The sequence below is a fragment of the Sus scrofa genome, chromosome 10 (genome assembly GCF_000003025.6).
Source record: "Sus scrofa isolate TJ Tabasco breed Duroc chromosome 10, Sscrofa11.1, whole genome shotgun sequence".
Taxonomy (NCBI): domain Eukaryota; kingdom Metazoa; phylum Chordata; class Mammalia; order Artiodactyla; family Suidae; genus Sus; species Sus scrofa.
In genome coordinates, this window is record NC_010452.4 from 51,972,375 (window position 1) to 51,994,914 (window position 22,540).

Here is a 22,540-nt window from a genome sequence, read left to right on the forward strand (position 1 = left end):
TCTTTTCCCATACGGGTCACTACAGAGTTTGAGTGATGTCCCTGTGCTGTACAGTATGTTCTTGTTACTCATCCATTTCATGCATAGTAGTGTGTACATGTCAATCCCAGCCTCCCATTTTATCCCTCCCCCCAACATTTCCCCTTTGGAATCATAAGTTTGGTCTTAAAGTCTTTGAGTCTGTTTCTGTTTTGTGAATAAGTTCTTTTGTATAATTTTTTTAAATTAGATTCCACATATTGGTGATCTCATAAAACACATGGTTGATTCTTTTAGCTCTTGAAACATATTGTGCCATTTCCTTCTGGCTTGAGAGAAATGTACTGTCATTCAAATTGGTATGTCCCTATAGGTAATTGGAATCTGCACCTTTATGAAGTCTGGATCCCATGACTCAGGTGCACGTCCTTGGGTGGAGCTAACTCACATGAGAAAATTGCATCTTATGCTATGCTCATGGAGAGACGAGGACGAGGAGACCTGTGGGTGACTTCTTTCAGCCTTTGCATATGTCTATATTTTTCCCGGTGATCTTGTATTTTATCTTTTGCTATAATAAATCTTAGTCATAAATATATATAAGCCTCAAAATTGAACCAGGCCAGTGTAGGCAGGGAAATCTCCTAAACTATATAATCAAAAGTATAGAGCATTCTGTTCCACTAGAAGTAAATTAGGGATGGGAATTATCTTTAAGTGTTAATTAAAACATGGGGCGGGAAGGGGATAAACTAAAGTCCATTTGAGTTTTCTCTTTAATTAAGAGGGAAAAAGTACAAAAATAATCCTTTCAGCTGCCATTGGAGAATGACACAAAACTATATAATCATAGCAAATACTAAAAAGTTTTATATTTTCTAATTCAATATTCCATTTACTACAGCTAAGTAGAGTCTACTCATGCGTTAATTGCACTAGCCATATATTGTGATAAAATCTGTAAGCAAAAAATAGTATTTTTCAGCTATACGATCTTAACCGCTTCCCTTTTTTGTAAGATAAGCAAGCTGAACATCTTAACATACATAGTAAGATTTTAGTAAATTAAGAACCAGTAGTGGGAAGGTCAGTTAGAATGGCGCAAAGTATAAATAAGTTTACCTGTTTCCTAAGATTACAGGGTAGCTTTATAAGATTAGAGAGCTGGACTCTGTGATTACTCAGAGTCACCTATAAAACAAAACAGGCATTTTTCTCACTGAGTGTGCTGCCTGGAGTAGGAAGAATCATTTGGCACGTAGACAGTAATATCCAGGACACGGGGCTAAGTGCATCTGGGAGGGGAATCTGACTGAGTGATTAAAGAAGAGATAATTTACGGGAACTCCTGAACTTTAGTTTTCTGCTGCTATAAATAGAAATCTTTCACTTGGACTTCTTTTCCATGAAGACTGCCAAGTGGTCGTAGTAAGGGCTTCTGTACTTTCATTTCTGAATAAATATGGAAACAAGAGCTTGGAAATTATAAAATTAGCTCCTATAATGTTACTCATCAGAAAGAGTATCAATTTATGATGAAAGTTATTAGAACTTTTACCTTTCTTGCAGAGGCCTTAGCAAAACTATCTCAGAGACTTGCTGTGGGAACCTAAAAGAGTAAGGATATTTTTATACGTTCACAGGTAGATGAGCAGGTAGATAGAGAGGAAGATAATTGTCTGGCTCAAAATCATGTACTGACATTACCAAAGTTTAATCACTTGCTCCCTTTGATACCACCAAAGTTTAAACACTTGCTCCCTTTGATACCACCAACTGTTTGAATATATATTACAGAGCAAGGTTGGTGGAAGGAATGCAAGTCATGAATCCAGCCCACTTGCGGTTTCAATTTAGGTGGGAAGATTTCGGCATGTGAAAAATAATCACAATACCAGGTAGCATTCAATAAATTCCACAAGGAATAAAAATTAGAAACTCAAGCAGTTCAATGTTAAAAGAAACCTATTCCACTTGGGTATCCTATTCTACCCAGTCTCTTTCAAAAGAGTAAGAAAGGAGTATTACACAAGGTAGAGACAGGATTTATTTGGGGCTTAAGAAGATACATTGTGTATGTGTGTGTGTGGTTTATTTTGTTGGTTGTCTGTATCCCCACTAGGATGTAAGTTCTGTCAAGGCAGAGGTATTTGTTCACAGCACTTCCTCCAATACTGGAAAAATTCCTGACATCTAGTAAGTGCTCAGTAAGTATTTACTGAATGAATAAATCAGTTCAGGAAAAGAAGGTCAGAAGGTATTTAATTGTCACCAAGAGACAATACATTTTTGGAACACTTTTGAAGTTGGTTAAAATTTGGAGGAGGGGTAAAAAACAGCTAAGGTATAGATAAAAGAGGGTTTGAGGGAAAGTATTTTATTTTAAAAATTTTTAATTAAAAAATTTTATTGAGGTATAATCTATATGTAACATTATATTGGTTTCAGGTGATCAGCATAATGATTTGATATTTGTATACATCGAGAAATGATCAATAGAGTAAGTCTAGCTACTAATCCATCACTACACAAAGTTAAATTTTAGGATTCACTCTCTTGGCAACATTCAAGTATGCTCTACGATATTGACTGGAGTCACCATACTGTATATTACATCCCCGTGACTTGTCTATTTTATAACTGAAAGTTGGTACCTCTTGACCCCTCCACCTACTCCCCCTGCTTCTCTCTGGGAACCACCATTCTGTTCTCTTTATCTGTGATTTTTTTTTTTTTTGCTTGTTTATTTGTTTTGTTTTTTAGACTCCACATATAAGTGAAGTTGTATAATATTTGTCTTTCTCATCTGCCATTTTGCTTAGCATAATTCCTTTGGGATCCATCCATGTTGTCTCAAATGGCAATATTTCATTCTTTTTTCATGGTTGGTAGTATTCTACCATATACATATACCATACTTTTCCTTCTTCCCCTCCTCCTTCTCCTTCTTCTCTCCGTTCACCCATTGATGGACTCAGGTTGTTTCCATACCTTGGCTTTTTTAAATAATGCTGCAGTGAACATGGGAGTTTATAAATCTTTTCAAATTAGTGTTTTTTCTTTCTTTGCATAAATACCTAGAAGTGGAATTGCCGGATCATTTTGATTTTTAATTTTTTGAGGAAACTCCATACTGTTTTCCATAGTGCCTGCACCAATTTACATTCCTATCAATAGTGTACAGGGGGTTCCTTTTTTTTTACTTCCTGGCCAACACCAGTTATCTCCTGTCTTCCTGATGGCCAGTCTACCAGGTGTGAGGTGATACCTCATTGTGGTTTTGATTTGCATTTCCCTGATGATTAGTGATATTTAGCATCTTTTCATGTTCATGTTGGCCTTCTGTATGTCTTTTTTTTTGAAAAAAATTTTTATTCAGATCCTCTGACATTTAAAAACCAGATTGCTTTTTTTTTTTTTTGCTACTGAGTTTTATGAATTCTTTTTACATTTTGGATATTAACCTTCTATTGGATATATGATTTGCAAATATTTTCTCACATTAAGAGGTTGTCTTTTAACTTTGTTGATGGTTTCCTTTCCAGATGCTTTTTAGTTTGCTATAGTCCCAGTTGTTTATTTTCGCTTTTGCTGCTTTTGCTTTTGGAGTCAGATTCAAAAATTTATTACCAAGACCAAAGTCAATAGCTTATCGCCTAAGTTTTCTTCTAGGTGTTTTACGGCTTCAGATCTTACATTTTGAGTTAACTTTTGTTTATAGTATAAAATAGTGGTCTAGCCTCATTTTATGCATGTGGCTGTCCAGTTTTCTGAGGGAAATTATTTTAAAAACAAAAATGTTTTAGGAAGTCGTTGTGAGGCGATCAAGATGATTTAAATAGCAGGAATTTTAAAGTATACGTTGTAAAGATCTGAAAGTCTCCAAAGGTGAGCTGACTAGAAGGATATGAAATAGGATACAGAAAACAATAAACTTTTAAGTGTGTGTGATTAAACTCATGTGTAATCAACTTACATATTTATGAAAACTAGACTGAGTGTAAAATATAGTATAGATAGAACTTATAATTCATTTCATGAACGGGGATAGTAAATGTTGGTTGGAAGTAGGATGGTCTTTACAAGGAGAAGCTTTAGAGGGCCTAAGACGTGCTGGTTGCAGGGAAGCCTAGGGCAGTATCAGGAAGGTGCCTGGATCAACACAAAATAAATCTCTCCTACGAGTGTTGTGCCATAAGAGTGTGCCACTAAAACCTTCAAAACCAGAAATAAAATGGTGTCTGGTCACCTAATGAGTGCCTCCTGCTTAAAGGTTTGAGTTTACATGGTAAACGGTAATCATATGCATCAGGAAAAAGACAGAAATCCACGCTTTCACTTTCCTTGACTGTATTAGGGCACCTTCATCTCTTCTTTCCTCCTTTTCAAAAATTCAGCCACTTTGTGGTTCGAGATGTCTCATCATTCTTTGTCAGTATCACTTGGTATCTTTTTGTCAACATTAAACATTCTCCATGACGTTATCAGATAAGTAGAGCTTTACACTCTATGTCTAGGGGTCCACAGTTTTAACAGTCACAAGAGGAGGAATGTTGACCAAAAAATAAACAACGGAACAATAGAATTCTGACCAGTCTGTCTTCCAGTGGCCAAGAAGAGGAAAGAGCCGATCACGTCAATAAGCCAAACAGTGGTTTAGGAACTTTACGTATATCATCTCACTTACTCTGACAGCAGATTTATGAGGTAGGAACCATCATTGCCAGTTGACAATATGATATGAAAACCAAGGGCCGGTTTTATCGGAATCCCAAAATCTGTGTGTTTTCCTTTACAAGCCAACAGTGCTCTTAATTGTTGGGAGCACATGAAGGGTTTATCTTCAAAAGGGGAGTGAGATGCAAGAATATGCAGAGACAAGGAGCAGAAGGTGTGAAGAAGAAATAATTATCCTCATTTTTAATAATTATTTTCCCGGGACATACTGTAAGGGAGTCAAACATCTATTCCTTTCAATAACCAGCATTCAATATTTGAAATAATTTGTGACTATTTATACAGTAAATATTCCTCTACTGCTCTTGATGTGCCTGATGTTATTCTAGGTTCAATGAAAAAGGCCTGATCCCTTACTAAGAAGGACAAATAAACAAATCAGCATTAATCAGTTTGGGTTATATATTAGTCATAGATCAAATTCACAAAGTATTGGTCCCAAAGGGAAGATTTTGCCTGGGGTAATCAGGGAAGGCCTCACAAAAGCAAAAATGTAAAGAGAATGCAGACTAGGCATTGCCATGTATGCAAGTCAGGAAGCTGTTATTACACACTATGCCGTGGTTGGAGTCTGGACTTCATCTGGAAGATAACAGTCACTATTTTAGGCAGAATAATATGATCAGACTTTCACTGCAAAAATAGAACACCGAGGGGTAGGATGGAGGATGGGTGGACTATACAAAAGGCAGGAGGATCTTACAATAAGGAGGTCAGTGTGGCTGAGATATACTAGATATAACTAGGGAAGTGAGGTGGGAATGAAAAGGAAGAATGATTTAAGAGATAAGTAAGACAGAGTGGACAGGAGTAAGAGATTCATTCAGCTTTGGGAATAAGGGAGAAGGACCTGAAGATGCCTCCTATACTTGGGCAGTGGTCTGGAAGATGGGAACACTCACCAGCATAGGGAATAGAAGAGGAGGCGGCGGCGTGGGAATCGGGGAGAACAATGAGTTCAGTTTGGAGCACACCAAACTTGAGGTGTTTACAGGATAATGGGATAGAGAAGACCAACAGGCAAGTAGACACACAAGTCTGGACTGAGAGGGGTATAAGCTGGCATATACATGTGAGTGACAGCTAAACTGTAGAGAGTGAGTAAAGGAGTAGATGAGGAATCCGGGAAAATACCAGTATTTAAGGTATTTCTAGAGGATGGGGAGACAGCAACAAGGGCCAGAAAAGAAGGAACTTACAGAACAAAGTGACTTGGATCAAATGAGATGAATACGTGAATGCTTCAAAATGTCACAGAAAAATATTAATACCAAATGTTTACTGAGTACAATAAAGAGCACAGCTGTTGGAAGATTGGCATTTTGATATTCACAAATACACAAAATAACTTTCAACCCAGAAGGTTGAAAGTTTCTCTCCCAAAAGTTTGGGATCAAGAGCCAAACTGAATTGTAAGAAAAGTAAAATGATGGAAAAGAGCTGAGGATGGCAGAACTACCAAAGGCGACAGCTGATGTGGCATCAGGGACACTGGAGGGAAAGGCACACTTGGACTGATAGGTGATACGGACCACAGGGCTGCGTTGGTCCCTCAGCAGTCACAGGGCCCACTCTTCCTCTATCAGTGGATCAGGAGGCAGATTCTCCCAGGACCACAGCTGGGTGGACAAGGGGAGACACATGCCTTAAGAGTCGGCCCAGGTCCTGCCAAGAATGTGAAGATTAGATGGTCTCCCTCACGAATATGCACAAGAGAGGGAGATTATACTTGGTCGTTGCTGGGCTTTAGGATTGAAAGATTGCCTTAGAATTGGGGCCACATTCGGTCCCATGGCAAATCAGAGCCACATTTAAGCTACAGTTATGGGTGAGGTGGTAATCAGAAGAAAGTCAAGGAAGATAACATAGCAATTGTAAACAGATACCTTGCAGGTGGAGAGAGAAAAGAGAGACAGGGAGAGAGATGGACAGACCTTAGGGTTATTGCCTTTATTCCCAGCGCCTGCCGTGTGCTAGATTCTTGAGATCCCTCGCATCCCTGAAAGGCTGGAGTGGGTTTGGGCTCCTTACAACTCTTTCATACAACAGTACTAACATTTGTTGAGTATTTACTTTAGGCCAGGCACTGATCTAAGCCCCTTACATTTATTAACTTATTTAATCTTCTCAATATCTGATGAACAGACTATTGTTTTTTGTTTTTTTTGTTTTTTTTTCTTTTTCTTTTTTTCCATTCTACTGATGAAGGAATTTAGGCAAAGAGAAGATAATTTATTTCTCAATACAGTTTATAAGAGGGGCCTTGTTGAAAATAACCTTTTCCTGCAAAAGTTCAGATTTCTGTTTTCTTGAATAAACACAAATGCCTTATATATGCCAACCAAGCATGGTGCTAAATACGGGGGATGAAAAGAGAAATGACTCGAGTCAGGCAATGATTCTTGTCTTCAAGGTGCTCTCAGTCCAGTGGGGGAGAAGCAGAAGCCAAGTGAGGAGAGGAAGGGAAGAGGTGGGGAGCGGGCGGGGGGCGGGGGGAGGCAGAAAGTTTGAGGGCTGGAACAGCGGGAGCAGATCAGAAGCAGAGATCAGAATAGTGAGCAAGAGAGACTGCAATAGAAAAAAAAGTCAGAAATGGAAAACACACAGCTCTGAGGTCCTCAGGAGACCTTAGGGGCCCGTCTGGGTTTAGAAAGTGGATGCTCAATTATATATGTGTGAGCCGAGCAGCCTCCAGGACCCCAGTGGACCTCATGGGCTCATGTCAACAGTGATTAAAGAGACATGGAGTGGGCAGGAGGTCCAAGGGGCTTTTTGAAGAATCCAGGACAGTGCTCACAAGAGAAAGAATATGTTTAAAATATGTAAACACATGGACCATATTTTAAAATATGCCAGGCCTGAAAAGGGTGAACTGCATTATGATGGTTCCAACTAAGTCAAGAACGTGGTCCTGTTTCCTTTTCCTCCTCATTGCTTCCTGAAGGGTCAGAGGTTTCCATGGGAAGGTGGGGAGGAGGCCTTAAGGCATGAGGCATCAGGGAGGGAAGGCTTATACTCCTGTGCAGGGCTCACACCTGCAAAGGCAGCCACTAGGGGAGCAGAGAAAGGTTCATTTTAACTTGATTCCTACATGCTGCTGGACTCTCAACTGACTGGAGACTGCTGTTCCCATTGTCATTTCTGAATTAGAGTGTCTCTAGCCTTTAATTAGTAGAGTGCCAGGGTTGGGGGGGGGGCGTGGGAGGAGAAATTCCCTCTGGGTAAGTTTTAAAGAGACTGCAAGAGACACAAAGTTGACACTTCACAAGTCCCGATTAGTTCTACATCTGACTCGGTTAGCAGAGCTTTCTAGTTAAAAGCCAGCCCCTCCCGCTCACCAGCGCTGTGGGTAATTAAAACTTGACGGCATTACAATTAGGATAAGAATACAGTAATGCATTCTCTACCTTGATCCTTTCTCTTTAGCGGCGCTTTTGCTAAGAGCAGTGTTTCGTCCCGAGGTAGGTTCTGATTTCTCTTCGGTGGGAGATCCAAGTCCAGCACTAAAATGATAACTGTTTTCTCTTGTCATTTGAAAAGAAACCACAACCAATTTCAATCATATGGAAAATAACAATACACTACATTTGCAATGCATTTTACAATCTATAAGGCATTTTCATTTCCAGTATATATATTTTGACTCCATTAATGGAGAAGCAGCAAGGTACCAGGCATCATTCCACCTGCTGAAAGAAAACGAAGCCTGGTCATGGACACTGAGTCTGGGGCTCAAGATCTCACTCTAGGTTCACAGGAGGCAGAACGTCAAACCAGGTTTCCTGGCTTTCATCCTGAAATGATGTGACCGTGAGAAAAATAAAAATTAAGTTGCCAAAACACCTAAAATCTGAATTTTTTTTCATTCCCAAATTAAGGGAGATAATTACCTGAGTGTAGATAAAACATGATTTTCTTACTTGGTCTTTTCTTTACTTGCTCTTCTTAAAGAAGATGAAGAAGAAAGACTCCGTCCATAACCAACGTCTGATGACTTATCTTCTGTAGATGGAGGTGGAGAACTAAAATTTTACATATTTGAAATTATACACAAGTTAAAGTAATTTGTCACTATTGACTCTGTCCTACAAAATAGATTTTTTTTCCCTGAAAAATCATATTTGGAGCTGACCTTTGGTAGTGACATTTTAAAAGCATAAAGGCAAATTTAAGACAAAATGATTATTACAAAGCTTTTCATGAGCTAGAACTGGAAATATTTTTATAAGATACATCTCATGAAAATGTGTCATATAGAGGAATACAAGACCATTTTAAAGTCTGTTGAAGTTTTCATTTTTTAGCTCTACCATTTATGTTTTATTTAATGAAAAAAAAAATTGGGCAGCCGTGGTTCTCCTGCATATAGTGCTAGAGACTTGCAAACATAATTCATTTTGGTCTGCTCCTATCTACTGATACTTCCTTCAGTTACTTCGTGTTAACAGAAAGGTGAGAAGCCCTGACGGCAGAAATACACCAGGAATTGACGGCTAACGTGAGTCAGAGGGAAACCATGGTGGTGAATATCCCGTGAATATGCCAGGCGTATATGCCAGGCTCTGAGTGTATGGACCTGTGTTTACCTTCATGGTGGTGCTGGATACAGGGAGGAAGAAAAGATACCTCCTGGGAAACTTTATGTATTCACATGGTGATGGACGAACATAAAATCCCTGCATCCCTTCTCCCCTCAAAGACTCACACTTCAGAAGATTTACTGTTAACCAAGAGTATGGCACGTTGGTCACTTGGTTCTTGTAAGCAGAGATCCTTCAAAGGCAAAAGTTTGGTTCCAGGATTTATCTGTAGATAATTTAAGAACTGAAAAGTAGTATCTGCATAGATTATGTATTGTTAAGTGAATACTGATAGAGTAGGTTCTCAGCTGTTTGAGGTGTCTAATTTCACACACACACACAAGCAGAGACACACTTAGAAATTGGAACCTGAGGCTTGGGGACATCTTGCGTCTGGGCAAGATGCCCCTTCTAATTCCCTCACAGGCGCTGAAGCTTTTTACTCAGTTGTTTCACATCATCATTAGCAGCTTGGCCCCCTGGAACTGAGTTTGAAAATGCATCTGTATACATAAGGCAGAACTTACTGTCTATAAGAGTAACTGATTACTAAACAGGTCACTAAACATGCTGTGAGAATTACTAAAAACAAGCAAGACAAAGCCCTGTGCTAGTAATTTTTCAACCTGGTGAAGAGGGTTAGACCAGATCACCTGGTGAGGGCTTTTTCCAATCAAGTAATAGATCCCTCTCTCCCACCTCAAAGATATGTTTCATGATTCTTTTAAAGTCAGAGCACATCATTCTTCTGCCCAGAGTCCTGGCATGTCTTCTCACTCCATCCAGAGTAAAGACCCAAATTCTTCTAGTGGTTTACAAGACTTACATGGCCTGCTTGCTTTTGGCCTCTCTAATTTCATCTCTGCTCTTCTGTCCCTGGTTCGCTCAGCTCTAAGCCACACTGACTTTGCTGTTGCTTCCATGTGGCAGCCACGTTTACTCCTTATGGCTTCCACTCGATTTCTGCCTCCTAGAAAGCTCTTCCCTTGCTAGCCCCATGGCTAAGTCCCTCTCCTCCTTCAAATTTTTGCACCCCTTTCAGTGAGGCTACCTGACCCAGTACAAGGGAGCCCTTTGTTTATTTTCCTGTTTACAGCCGCACCTGTGGCATATGGAGGTTCCCAGGCCAGGGGTTGAATCAGAGCTGCAGCTGCCGGCCTACACCACAACCACAGCAATGCCAGATCCGAGCCGCATCTACAACCTACACTGCAGCTCACGGCAACACCAGATCCTTAACCCACTGAGTGAGGCCAGGCATTGACTAGCATCCTCATGGATACTAGTCAGGTTTTAACCTGCTGAGCCACAACGGGAACTCCTTCCTCTTTTACTTAAAGCATCTTTGTACTAAGAATGTTGTATCAATTCTTTTAAAATTACACATCATTGAACAAGAGCATTAGTTTCTCGGTGGTTTCTGTGTGTGTTATGGTGGGCATGGTGGTTGTGGAGGCCAGGAGAAGCAGAAGGAAGAGATAAAGTTTTAGGCTAGCTGGTTTTTGTTTTGTTTTGTTTTGTTTGCTTTTTAGGGCTGCACCTGTAGCATATGGAAGTTCCCAGGCCTGGGGTCGAATTGGAGCTACAGCTGCCTGCCACAGCCACAGCAACATGGGACCTGAGCCTCATCGGCGACCTACACCACAGCTCATGGCAACGTGAGAGCCTTAACCCACTGAGTGAGGCCAGGGATTGAACCTGCATCCTCGAGAATGCTAGCCAGATTTGTTTCCATTGCCCCACAACAGGCATTCCGTAAACTAGCTGTTTTGATTATTCAGAATGTCTCTTATTCTGTTACCATGATACAGTGTGTCCTGCAAATATGGCTTAGCTGTGATTCTTTTATGACCCTGTTTCCTCTGCTTCTTTGAACCGCATTGGTCCCAGAGGGTTTCTGCTGACAGCCCTCTCCACCCCAGTTTCCGAGGTCCTGCCCACCTACTCCGGGCAAACCAAACATACAGCTTTTGCACTTCTGAGTTCTCCATCGCCTCTGGAAGTGCATGTTTCTGATGGTGCTTTCCCTGTCCGTGCTCTGTCCCCCTCATCAGTCTTGCCCCTGTGTAGCTTCTGCCTGATCCCAGGGACTTTTAACTGGTTTTGAGGTCTGCAGAACGTACCCATTTCCTACTTTGTCTAAAAGGGACTTGTAGGTTCTTTAAAAATGTCCCCATTCTCCTTATTGCCTTTGGTTTCCAGAAGAAGCAGAAAATGCTGACTTAGGAATGTCAAAAAGTCCTCAAGCTTCTAATGTATAGCTTCTCATTTTTCTTGACATTAACTCTGAGTTACACTGTAAGTTGTTTTAAAAATCATAATAATAAATGCAGCTAAGTAAAATATTCTTTATTACAATTTCGGTAATTTCCATTAGATTATAATTAATACAGTGAAACCTTTGTATTTCTATCCTTGTCGATAACACTGAACACTAGAAGTACCATAAAAGAAGCTGCTTCTTTTATATCTTCTCTGAAGCTTGAGACTAGCATCAGCAAGCTAATTTAAGTATAAGTTATCACCTTCTAGTTAAAACTGTACATAAATGCAAAATATTATAGCCCAACAAAGTTGAAGGTTAAAGTTCTGATTCCTAATTTCTGTCTATAAAAATATAGGTTAAGTTAGGTGGTTATAAAACTGCAGTGTAATGGTATCATGGTTAAAGAAGAAATGATCACACATACTAAAACACAAATTAGTGCTGCCACTTACCCGACCATAATCATAGAATCCATCGCTAATTATGTTACTTGATGACAAATAGCCGGTCTGGCTATATTTCAGAGACAGGTGGTTGTTGAGCAATTTGTTATAAGCTGCCTCACTGAATTTATTTTTTCGGCTTACTGATAGATTAATTTCTTCAAGGATATCTAAAGCCCTGTCAATAAAAGCGAAAACATTATTTGCCTCATAGAAATAATCCAACATTAAGTTCTCATCTACATCCCTCACTAAGATCCTGAATGAAGAATTGAGAGAAAGTTCAAAACCATCCCACCCTTTTAGATAAACCATTCCTGACAGAATTATGATGACAAATCAGTCCTTTTGTGAGAACATATATGCCATGTAGTAATTCATATTCAAACAGTTGGAAAGGTCACTTTGAGAAGAAAACATCCTTATATAAAGCAAAATTAGGATTGGACTCCAGTTTTTTCAGCTAACCAGGTGACATGTACAAAGAATAAAAATGGTTAGAAATAGGGAAAACCTGTTTGTGGAACTGGAATCCCTACTGGCTGATATGCTAAAGGCAGCTGACTCATAGGCTGTTGGTAAGGAGAACCAATTTGGTGGGGTTGGTTAAGTGCATATTTCTAGTGGAAATGTTTGTAGGGGGAGAAAAACAGAGACGGTAGTCATGGCTTGCCCATTTTATTTTAGCGCTGAACACCGAGAGACAGGCAGGCTTGTGATTATTAGCAAAGAAAGCAGAGGAAAGTGTGAGAAGAATTTATCAAGGTGGAAAAGTGGAAAAGGAAATGCTGAAGATGGTTTGCCCCAAACGGTGAAGGAGCTCTCCAGTGGGAGGCAGAGGGGAGGGGCCCGCTTCCCCAGGCTGTCCCTTCAAGAGAAAGGCCTCAGCTGCGACCTACAGAGCTTCTGAACACTCTGCAGCTTCAGAGTAGGTGTGTACACTCTACTTGAGCTTCCACAGGCCTGAAGAGCATGAGTGTGCTTCTTTTTCTCCATCTGGGCCAGATACCTGAGACCACTCCACTCACCCAAGCCTGCATAACTCAGTGGCCATGGGCTCGTCACCTGCACAGACCATCATGGCCCAGCTTGCGTGCCTTCTGACCTCATCGTTCTTGGAACGCAGGAGCTCTACCAGCGGCTCCAGTCCGCCTGAGTTTCTCAACTAGAAGGAAAAACCAAAGTTTTACACATTAAAACTACAGAACATAAACATTTATGCCAAAAAAGAAATTTCACTATTTGACCGTTGGAAAGTTTTGACTATGTAAAAATATTTTAGGATGTGTCCATGTTTAGGTGTATTAAATTCAGGGGAAAAGAATCAATTGCAAAAACCTTACAGACCAGAGCCCAGTTTTCTGTTCAAAGTCAAGAGGCCACAGTGCTTAAAGACTTAAATGTAAGACATGACAGCATAAAACCTCCAGAAGAGCGCACAGGCAAAACATTCTTGGACCTAAATTGTACCAGTGTTTTCTTAGGTCAGTGCCCAAGGCAACAGAAATAAAAGTAAGAATAAACAAATGGGACCTAATCAAACTTAAAAGCTTTTGCACAGCAAAGAAAAGCATATACAAAATGAAAAGACAACAGATAGACAAGGAGAAAATATTTGCAAATGATGCAACCAACAAAGGCTTAATTTACAGAATATACAAATAGTTCATACAACTTAATAACAAATAAAAACCAACCCAATCAAAAAATGGGCAGAAGGCTTATATAGATGTTTTTCCAAAGATGGCATACCGATGGCCAAGAGGGACATGAAAAGATGCTCCGCATTGCTGATTATTAGAGAAATGCAAATCAAAAGTACAATGAGGTACCACCTCACACGGGTCAGAAGGGCTATCATTAATAAGGCTAGAAATAACAAATGCTAGAGAGGGTGTGGAGAAGAGGAAACACTCCTATACTGTTGATGGGAATGTGAATTGGTGCACCCATTATGGAAAACAGTATCAAGGTTCATCAAAAAACTAAAAAAAGAGTTGCCATATGATCCAGCAGTCCAACTATGGGCATATATCTGGAAAAAACTATAATTCAAAAAGATAGCTGCACCCCAGTGTTCACAGCAGCACTGTTTGCAGTAGCCAGGACATGGACACAACCTTAAGGTCCATAAACAGAGGAATGCATAAGGAGGATGTGGTACATATATACAGTGGAATATTACTCAGCCATAAAAAAATTAATGCCATTTGCAGCAACATGTATGCAGCTAGAGATTCTCATATTCAGTGAAACAAGGTAGAAAGAGAAGGACAAAAGCCATATGATATCACTTATATGTGGAATCTGAAATATAACAGAAATCAATATATCTATGAAACAGACTCACAGACAGAGGACAGACTTGTGATTGCCAAAAGGGAGGGGAGAGGGGGAGGGATGTATTGGGACTTTGGGATTAACAGATGCAAACTATTGTATATAGATGGATAAACAACAAGCTCCTACTGTATAGCACAGGGAACTATATTTTAATATCCTGTGATAAACCATAATGGAAAAGAATGTGAAAAAGAATGGACATATATGTCTAACTGAATCACTCAGCTATAGAGCAGAAATCAAAACAACGTTGTAGGAGTTTCCACTGTGGCACAATGGATCAGTGGTGTCCCTATCCTGATGCAGCAGGTTAAAGGATCTGGCATTGCCACAACTGTGGCATGAGTTGCAACTGTGGCTCTGATCTGATCCCTGGCATGGGAACTCCAGATGCCTCAGGGCGGCCAAAAAAACCTGTAAAATTAACTGTACTTCAATAAAATAATTTTTTAAAAAAGAGGCCACAATAAAGTAATTAAGACAGGACCCTGCAATTTTACACCGGACAGGAAAGGGGCAAAGAGCCTGTTCTTACTCCACTTGCAGGTGGGACGTCCAGGTTCATCCACTCTGCTCCTCAACACTGCATGTCCATTTGGCCCTGTGGTGGACAGAACAAAGATCCCCCAGATACACCCTTGTCCCTGGGAGGAATTTGTCTGATGTGGTTAAGAACTTGGGGATGGGGAGAGTGTCCTGGATGATCAGGGGAGTCCAATTTAATTACAGGGGTTCTTATAAGAGGGAGATAAGAGAAAGACTTGTGGAAACAGAGGTTGGAGGAATCTGCTGTGAAGGTGGCAGAAGGAGTCACAACCAAGGAAAAGCAGGCTGACAGTGAAAGCGAGAAAGAGCCAGGAAACAGGTGTTCCCCTCAAGTCTCCAGAAGGATCACAGCTCTTTTGCTATCCAGACTTTAACCCATAAGACCCATTTTCAGACTTCTGCCCTCCCAAACTGCGAGATGAGTACATTTGTACAGCTTTACTACAACCACTGGGTTGTGGTAATTTGTCTGGGCAGCAGTAGGAAACTGACACAGTCTCCAAGGTGGGCCAGGAGGAACCAGTGCAGCCAAGGGCCACCCATGTCACCGGACACTGCTGCCAAGTCAGCAGTGTGGCCAAAGCGATGCTGAGGCAATTCCCTAGAAAGAGACCCCTTTTGCTCTCACTGCACATGTCTGCAAGGACTGAAAAAGAAAAGAACAAGAACAAGAAGAGAATCAGGCACAACTACATTAATTACATTATTAGAAGAAATTACTCATGTATAAAATTATTGCAGTCAAGGGGAAAAAAAGGGATTTGACAGCACTCTTGTCTCTCTGTCTGAAATGTAATACGTATAATCCGAGCCTAGAGGAAAAAAGAATACTCTGCCGGTCTCTCTGTGTTGTATCTCAAGACAGGAGGCCTTGGGGGACACAATCCACTTCTAGTCATTTTCTTCTCAAACAGGGGGTCTCGGACAGGGATCGTATGTTAGCACACATATCTTGGGCAGCTTTGAAAGTTTACTTGAAGGATGTTTTCCTGAACATCCTTATTTCTGAGAATAATATAAGGATAATAAGGACGTTTTCTGAGGATAATATACTATAGTAGTCTGACTCCGTGTGTTCTTTTGGCAAAGATCTAAATTATTTATTCATTTCCTCACTCACTCCCCCATGCATTCGTTCCCTCATTGACTCAACAACTGTTTATTAAGCATATGCTGTGTGCCAAGTGTATACCAATGACATGGATGCAGGGACAAAGAACCTCAGTTCCCTTCTCTACAGCTCAAGGAGCTTGGGGTCTTTCATACAGAAACTAATGCAAGGCAGAGGACAAGGGAGGCCCGTGGAGTGGGTGGTGGGAGCACAGAAGAGGGTGTTTGAGTCCATGTTTGAGGACTGAAGAGAGGCCTCATGGAGGATGGGATGGCTGCGCTGGGTTTTGAAGGAGAATCAGGCGTTTATTGGGCAGACCAGAGTGAGACTAGCTTTCCGAACAGAGACATCAAGGAGGCATAAACAAGAGGACAGAGCATGCTGACGGAACTACACATCGTAGGGTATTTCTGGAGTGTGGAGTACGCCTGGGAAGAGAGGGCAGACTTAAGCAGTACGGGAGCGTCACTGCAAGCCCCGCGTCACACACTAAGCAGCTTAGCATTTCCCGTGGGGCAGTGGCGCACCCCCGGGGACCTGCAATGATGTGATGAGGGTCATGTATTTGAAAAACTGGTCTGGAGGCAGTCCGGGGAGTAGGAGGGGGTGGGGGGGGAGGGAGACCTGGAGAGCCAGCTGCAGTATTCCGGGAAGCAGAAGGATTACTCGGAAAGCCACAGGGAGGCACGACCAAGACACTGTTGTTCCTCCCTGTGTTGCTGCTGCCTAATATAGTGCCTGGCACATGGTAGATGGTAAGCAAATACTTGGTGACTATCTTACTACCTTAATGGATGAATACAAATGAACCAAATCAATGGCAGCAAAGAAGGGGGATGTAAAAGATGGCTGAGAGAAGATGAGATTTGTTAGTTGTCTGAGCAGACAGCACAGTGTGAAAGCATGGACTCTGGCCTCAGAAAGGTGTGTTCTCACAGCCCTGATTACCCAACCTACCAACTGTGCTTTGAGCAGGTTATTTCCTTAAGCCTCATTTTCCTCATCTTTAAAATGGGGATTACAATTATACCTGTTTCTTTTTTTTTAATTGAAGTATAATTGGCTTAAATATTACATGGCATTGGTTTAATTCCATGAGTTTCAGGTGTGCAACATAGTGATTCAATATTTTTATAGATCATACTCTAAAGTTATTACAAAATAATGGCTATTATTTCCCTATGCAGTACAGTATATCCTTGTTGCTACTTTATGCATAGTGGTCTGTACCTCTTACTGCCCCTCCCTTCTTCCCTCTCCCCACTGGGAGTTTGTTTGTTCTTTTTTTTGTTTTTTTTTTTTTTTTGTCTTTTGTTGTTGTTGTTGTTGCTATTTCTTGGGCCGCGCCCACGGCATATGGAGGTTCCCAGGCCAGGGGTTGAATCGGAGCTGTAGCCACCGGCCTATACCACAGCCACAGCAACACAGGATCCGAGCCGCGTCTGCAACCTACACCACAGCTCACGGCACGCCGGATCGTTAACCCACTGAGCAAGGGCAGGGACCGAACCTGCAACCTCAAGGTTCCTAGTCGGATTGGTTAACCACTGCGCCACGACGGGAACTCCCTGTTTGTTCTTTATATCCGTGACTATTTCTGTTTTGTTATAGTCATCCATTTGTTTTATTTTTTAAATTCCACCTATAAATGATAACAGTATTTGTCTTTCTCTGTCTGACTGATTTCACTAAGCATAACATCCTCTAGGTCCAACCACATTGTTGCAAATGGCAGAAATTCATTCTTTTTATGGCTGGGTAGTACTTCATTGTGATATATATATGGATATATATATCATATGGATATATATGTATATATGTATCTCCTTTCATCTTCTTTATCCATTCATCCATTGATAGGCATTGAGGTCCATATCTTGGTTATTGTAAATTATGATGGTATGAACATTGAGGTGCATGTATCTTTTTGAATTGGTGACAAACATACCTATTTCAAGTGAAGCTTAAATGCATGTAAAGTGCTTAGCACAGTGGCTGGTGCATAGTAAGTGCTCACTATTGTTATGAGAGAGAGGAACAGAGTCCTAGGCTGTTCGAATGAATGACAAATGACAACCAAACAGGAAAAAAAGCAAGAGGAAAAGGTACATTTGTAGGTTTATATTCTTTGTGTGCGTGTGTCTTTTTTTTAGGGCTGTACCTGTGGCATATGGCGGTTCCCAGGCTAGGCATCAAATTGTGGCCTATGCCACAGCCACAGAAGGAGAAAAAGGAACATATATAGGTTTATATTCTTTATGAATAGGACCAAATACATTTTTATATAAAGGACTTATAAAAAATGCAATTCCATGTTTTAAATATTTGAAATATAAGAGAAACAGAAGAGTCTGTGTAACTCATGTGTGTAATTTCAAGCATCATAGGAAAAGGCACACCTGTTTGTCCACTCAGCTTAAGAAATGGCATATTTCAATCACCATGAACCCCTGTATTCCTCTCTTCAATCACATAAACCCCTTGATCCCCCAAGAGACAACCACTGTCTTGAATTCAGGGTCATCATTCTCTTAATTATCTTTATAGTTTTAACTTATATGTATACATGCTCAGCATATTGCTTAGCTTTGATTATTTTTGAATGTTTCATAAATAGAACCATACATCTGTTTTCTTGTGAACTTGACTTTGCTTAGCATTATGCTGGTTGAGATTGCTGTTAGTGTCCATAGCTGTAGTGCATTCATTTCACTGATGCAAAATCTATTTTATAAATATATCACCCATTTATGAATCCATTGTCTTAACCACTGGACAATAGGTTTGTTTCCAGCCATTAAGATATTATAAACAATGCTTCCTGGTGCACAGAGGTACATACCTGGGAACAGAACTGCCGGCCTAGAGGATATGCTCATCTTCTTTGCTGGATGATGCCAATTTGTTTTCCAATATGTTGCACCAATTTTGAGGGACTTAAATGATGGGTGGTTTCAAACACTTCAAAATGTTTCAAATTAATGCACCGACAGAAGAAAAGGAGAGGGGATGTAATGAAAACTCTCACCTCCATCCGGGCCTCCACATCGCAGGCGGTCGCAGCCACAGTGAGCGCAGCTTTGCTTTGCACGAGTGTGTTGGAAGAATGTAGCGGGCTGAGCAGGGCGTGCATGATGTTGTGGCTCTGGATGTTTAGACGCAGAGGCTCCTGCACTGCCATGTTGGTCAACACCGTGGCTGCGTTGGCAATCGCGCCGTCTCGTTTGCTGGACAGGGTGTTGATTAAGGCATCGATGCCATCACCTTCTGCAGCGGCACTGGGTCAACCAAGGAGAATTGAATGCCCTTCACCCCGGTTCAAGAAATGATCTGTGGAGTGTACAACTAAGCTTATAAAACAAACGAGTGCATAAGTACAATTTTAGAAATAAATTAATTTATCCAGGTGATGAACCCAGAATAGAGGCACTAGGGATTTAAATGGAGTCTGGGGGAAAATGTCAGGTATGAATGAATTTAAATAATCCTTTTCCTATGTCTGTAGCATTTGGTTATAGAAAAATGCATGACTGCCTCTTAGAAAGCCTATGACAGCTGTTCATTTTTTACCTCAATGATGCTTATAAGACTGGGGAAATTTATTCAAAGAAGGTCTATTAAAACAGTCCTAACCAATAGAAAAACAAGGCTATAGATAGGAAGCCTTAATAGGAAGGAGGAATGAGTAAGCATGGGAATTTAAGTTAAACTTCTTTAGCTTGTCTTCCTTTTTAAATGAGGCTATTAATGATAGGCAGATGTTAACATATTTGAAGGCAGCAAATCATTTTGGAGGTGAATACTGCTTTTACAAATTAAACATCAAAGATCAAAGTCATGATATTGACAAAAATAATTTTAGCAATGCAGGCATATTCAGTTGTTAAAATTCCTATTTCTGGTATAAAAAGACTACAGTCATCCATTAACAGTTCAGTTCAGTTGAATTTGGTTAACATATTCTCACAATTAGAAATCCTAAACCTCCTTTGAAAACACCATACTTTCTATAGTGCTTGCTTCTATAGTTATTACTTGCTTTGTAATAAAAAAACCTCATAAAATAGTAAAAATAAAAAAAGAGATTCAGAGTTCCTCTGTGGCTTGGTGGGTTAAGGACCTGGTGTTGTCACTGCTTCAGCTCGGGTGGCTACTGTATTGAGCCCTGGCCTGGGAACTTCTGTATGCTGTGGGTGTGGCCAAAAAAAAAAAAAAAAGAGAGAGAGAGAGATCATTTAATGAGAGGAAAATGATTTAATTATTTTCTTTAATGTTTGGAAATCCTTTAAATGAGAGATATTCCAAAGCAATAAGATATATAGAGCATCCTGGTTTTAAAGGAAGACCCCAAATTATGTTAAAAATTCATTTATTTTTTATTTTAATTTTTTTTTGTCTTTCGTCTTTTTAGGGCCACACCTACAGCACATGGAAGTTCCCAGGCTTGGGGTCGAATTGAAGCTGTAGCTTCCAGCCTACCCACAGCCACAGCAATCCCAGATCCAAGCTGCGTCTGCGACCTACACCATAGTTCATGGCAATACCAGATCCTTAACCCTCTGAGCGAGGCCAGGGACTGAACCCGAAACCTCATGGTTCCTAGTCAGATTTGTCTCTGCTGTGCCACGACAGGAACTCCCCCAAAATCCATTTAAGTCATCAGGGGTACAGAGGTAATCAAGATAGTAAAAATACACTTGTGACTCCAATAACATCTCTTTTCCACATTTTTTTCTTCGTTTAGGATCATATCAATAAGCAAAAGTGAAAAAAAAAAAGTGAGGCTCTATGGTTTTTCCCATCACCCTGTATTCTGATGAGTTCAGTTGAATTTGGTTCTGTCACTTAAATGTGTTGGTTGTGAAGGAGAACTGACAATGTCAAGAACAGAGGTTATCACCACTGTTCATCAGAGAGCAGAATACAAATGCAGGCGCTAGAATGCAGCTCCAGGTGAAAGACTGAACAGCAGGGATTGATCAGGAAGGAGACTGAACAGCAGGGATTGGTCAGGAAGGAATGACTAGAGGCAGCAGCTCTGGAGAATGAAGGGTTCCTTGGTATTGACCTTGAAGGTGCCTCCCTGGTTTATATAAATGGATCCAGAAAACACACCATCCTGATACACCAAAGTCAAGTCAGTGCTCAGTTTGTGTTTCCCTTCCACTAGCTCTTGGGAAGCTCTCTGGGAAGGCATCCCGTAAAACTACATCTTTTTTTTTTGGCTTTTTAGGGCCACACCTGAGGCATATGGAAGTTCCCAGGCTAGGGGTTGAACTGGAGCTACAGCTGCCGGCCTACATCACAGCCACAGCAATGTGGGATCTGAGCCGAGTCTGCAACCTACACCACAGCTCATGGCAATGCCGGACCCTTGACCCGCTTGAGCAAGGCCAAGGATCGAACACACATCCTCAAGAATCCTAGTAAGGTTTGTAAACCACTGAGCCACAATGGGAACTCCTTTAAGGCTAAAATTTGGTTAGATGATATGTGACCAAACTTTGGCAGGAAGTCCAAGAAAAATATTGAGAAGGATCTCTGCATCTCACTATGACAGTCCGAAGGACAGCATATAATTTCCTTTCCCAGAGGATAAAATAAACACTCTTAAGGCAATTTCACATTTACATCTCTTTCCTATTATTAATTGACATGGTGGTCCTTTGATTTTATGAATAAGGGAAAATTTGGGGGCTCTAATAATATTAGTGAATCAGAAACTTCTCCTATTCAACTTATAGTTGAAACATTGAAATTAAAAAAACTGCCAGCTGGAGAACAGACTTGTGGTTGCCAAAGGGGAGGAGGAGGAGGAAGGAGTGGGATGGACTGGAAATTTGGGGTTGATACAAACTATTGCCTTTGGAATGGATAAGCAATGAGATCCTGCTGTATAGCACTGGGAATTATATCTAGTCACTTATGATGGAGCATGATAATATGAGAAAAAGAACGTATACATGCATGTGTGACCTTGCTGTGTAGTAGAAAACTGACAGAACACTTGTAAACCAGCTATGATGGAAAAAATAAAAATCATTAAAAAAAAAAAAACTGCCAGCAAGGATTTTAAAATATGCATATATTCTAATTAACTAATACAGGCTTAGACCGTCTCAAAATTTTTTTCTTTGACTTATTTTTCATGCACTTAATGCAATCAGTTCCTTAAATCAAATACTCTGATTTAAAAAAATTTTTTTGGTCTTTTTGTCCTTTTTAGGGCCACACCCTCAGCATATGGAAGTTCCCAGGCTAGGGGTCTAATCAGAGCTACAGCTACTGGCTTACACCACAGCCACAGCAACGCCAGAACTGAGCAACGTCTGCGACCTACATCACAGCTCACAGCAATGCCAGATCCTTAACCCACTGAGCGAGGCCAGGGATGGAACCCGAAACCTCATGGTTCCTGGTCGGATTCATTTCTGCTGGGCCATGACCAGAACTCCCTGATTTTTTTTTTACTTTTTAAAGTTTTATTGAGGTAGATTTGATTTACGATGTCGTGATTATTTCTGCTGTACAACAA

General features: G+C 40.6%; 1 protein-coding gene across 4 annotated transcripts in view; it reads right to left on the reverse strand.

Annotated features, from left to right (window-relative positions):
* ARMC3 (armadillo repeat containing 3) overlaps nucleotides 1-22,540 on the reverse strand; it is a 90,501-nt gene that overhangs the window by 12,804 nt on the left and 55,157 nt on the right. For 2 of the 4 annotated variants that reach the window (XM_013980261.2, XM_021064919.1), the window contains exons 11-16: nucleotides 19,034-19,283; nucleotides 13,034-13,170; nucleotides 12,015-12,183; nucleotides 9,422-9,522; nucleotides 8,637-8,738; nucleotides 8,124-8,240 (exon numbers count right to left, since the gene is read on the reverse strand). In XM_013980261.2, the coding sequence (XP_013835715.1) occupies nucleotides 8,124-8,240; nucleotides 8,637-8,738; nucleotides 9,422-9,522; nucleotides 12,015-12,183; nucleotides 13,034-13,170; nucleotides 19,034-19,283 (876 nt within the window). The remainder of the gene's footprint in view (nucleotides 1-8,123; nucleotides 8,241-8,636; nucleotides 8,739-9,421; nucleotides 9,523-12,014; nucleotides 12,184-13,033; nucleotides 13,171-19,033; nucleotides 19,284-22,540) is intronic. The other 2 variants (XM_013980262.2, XM_005668154.2) reach the window with 2 other exon arrangements.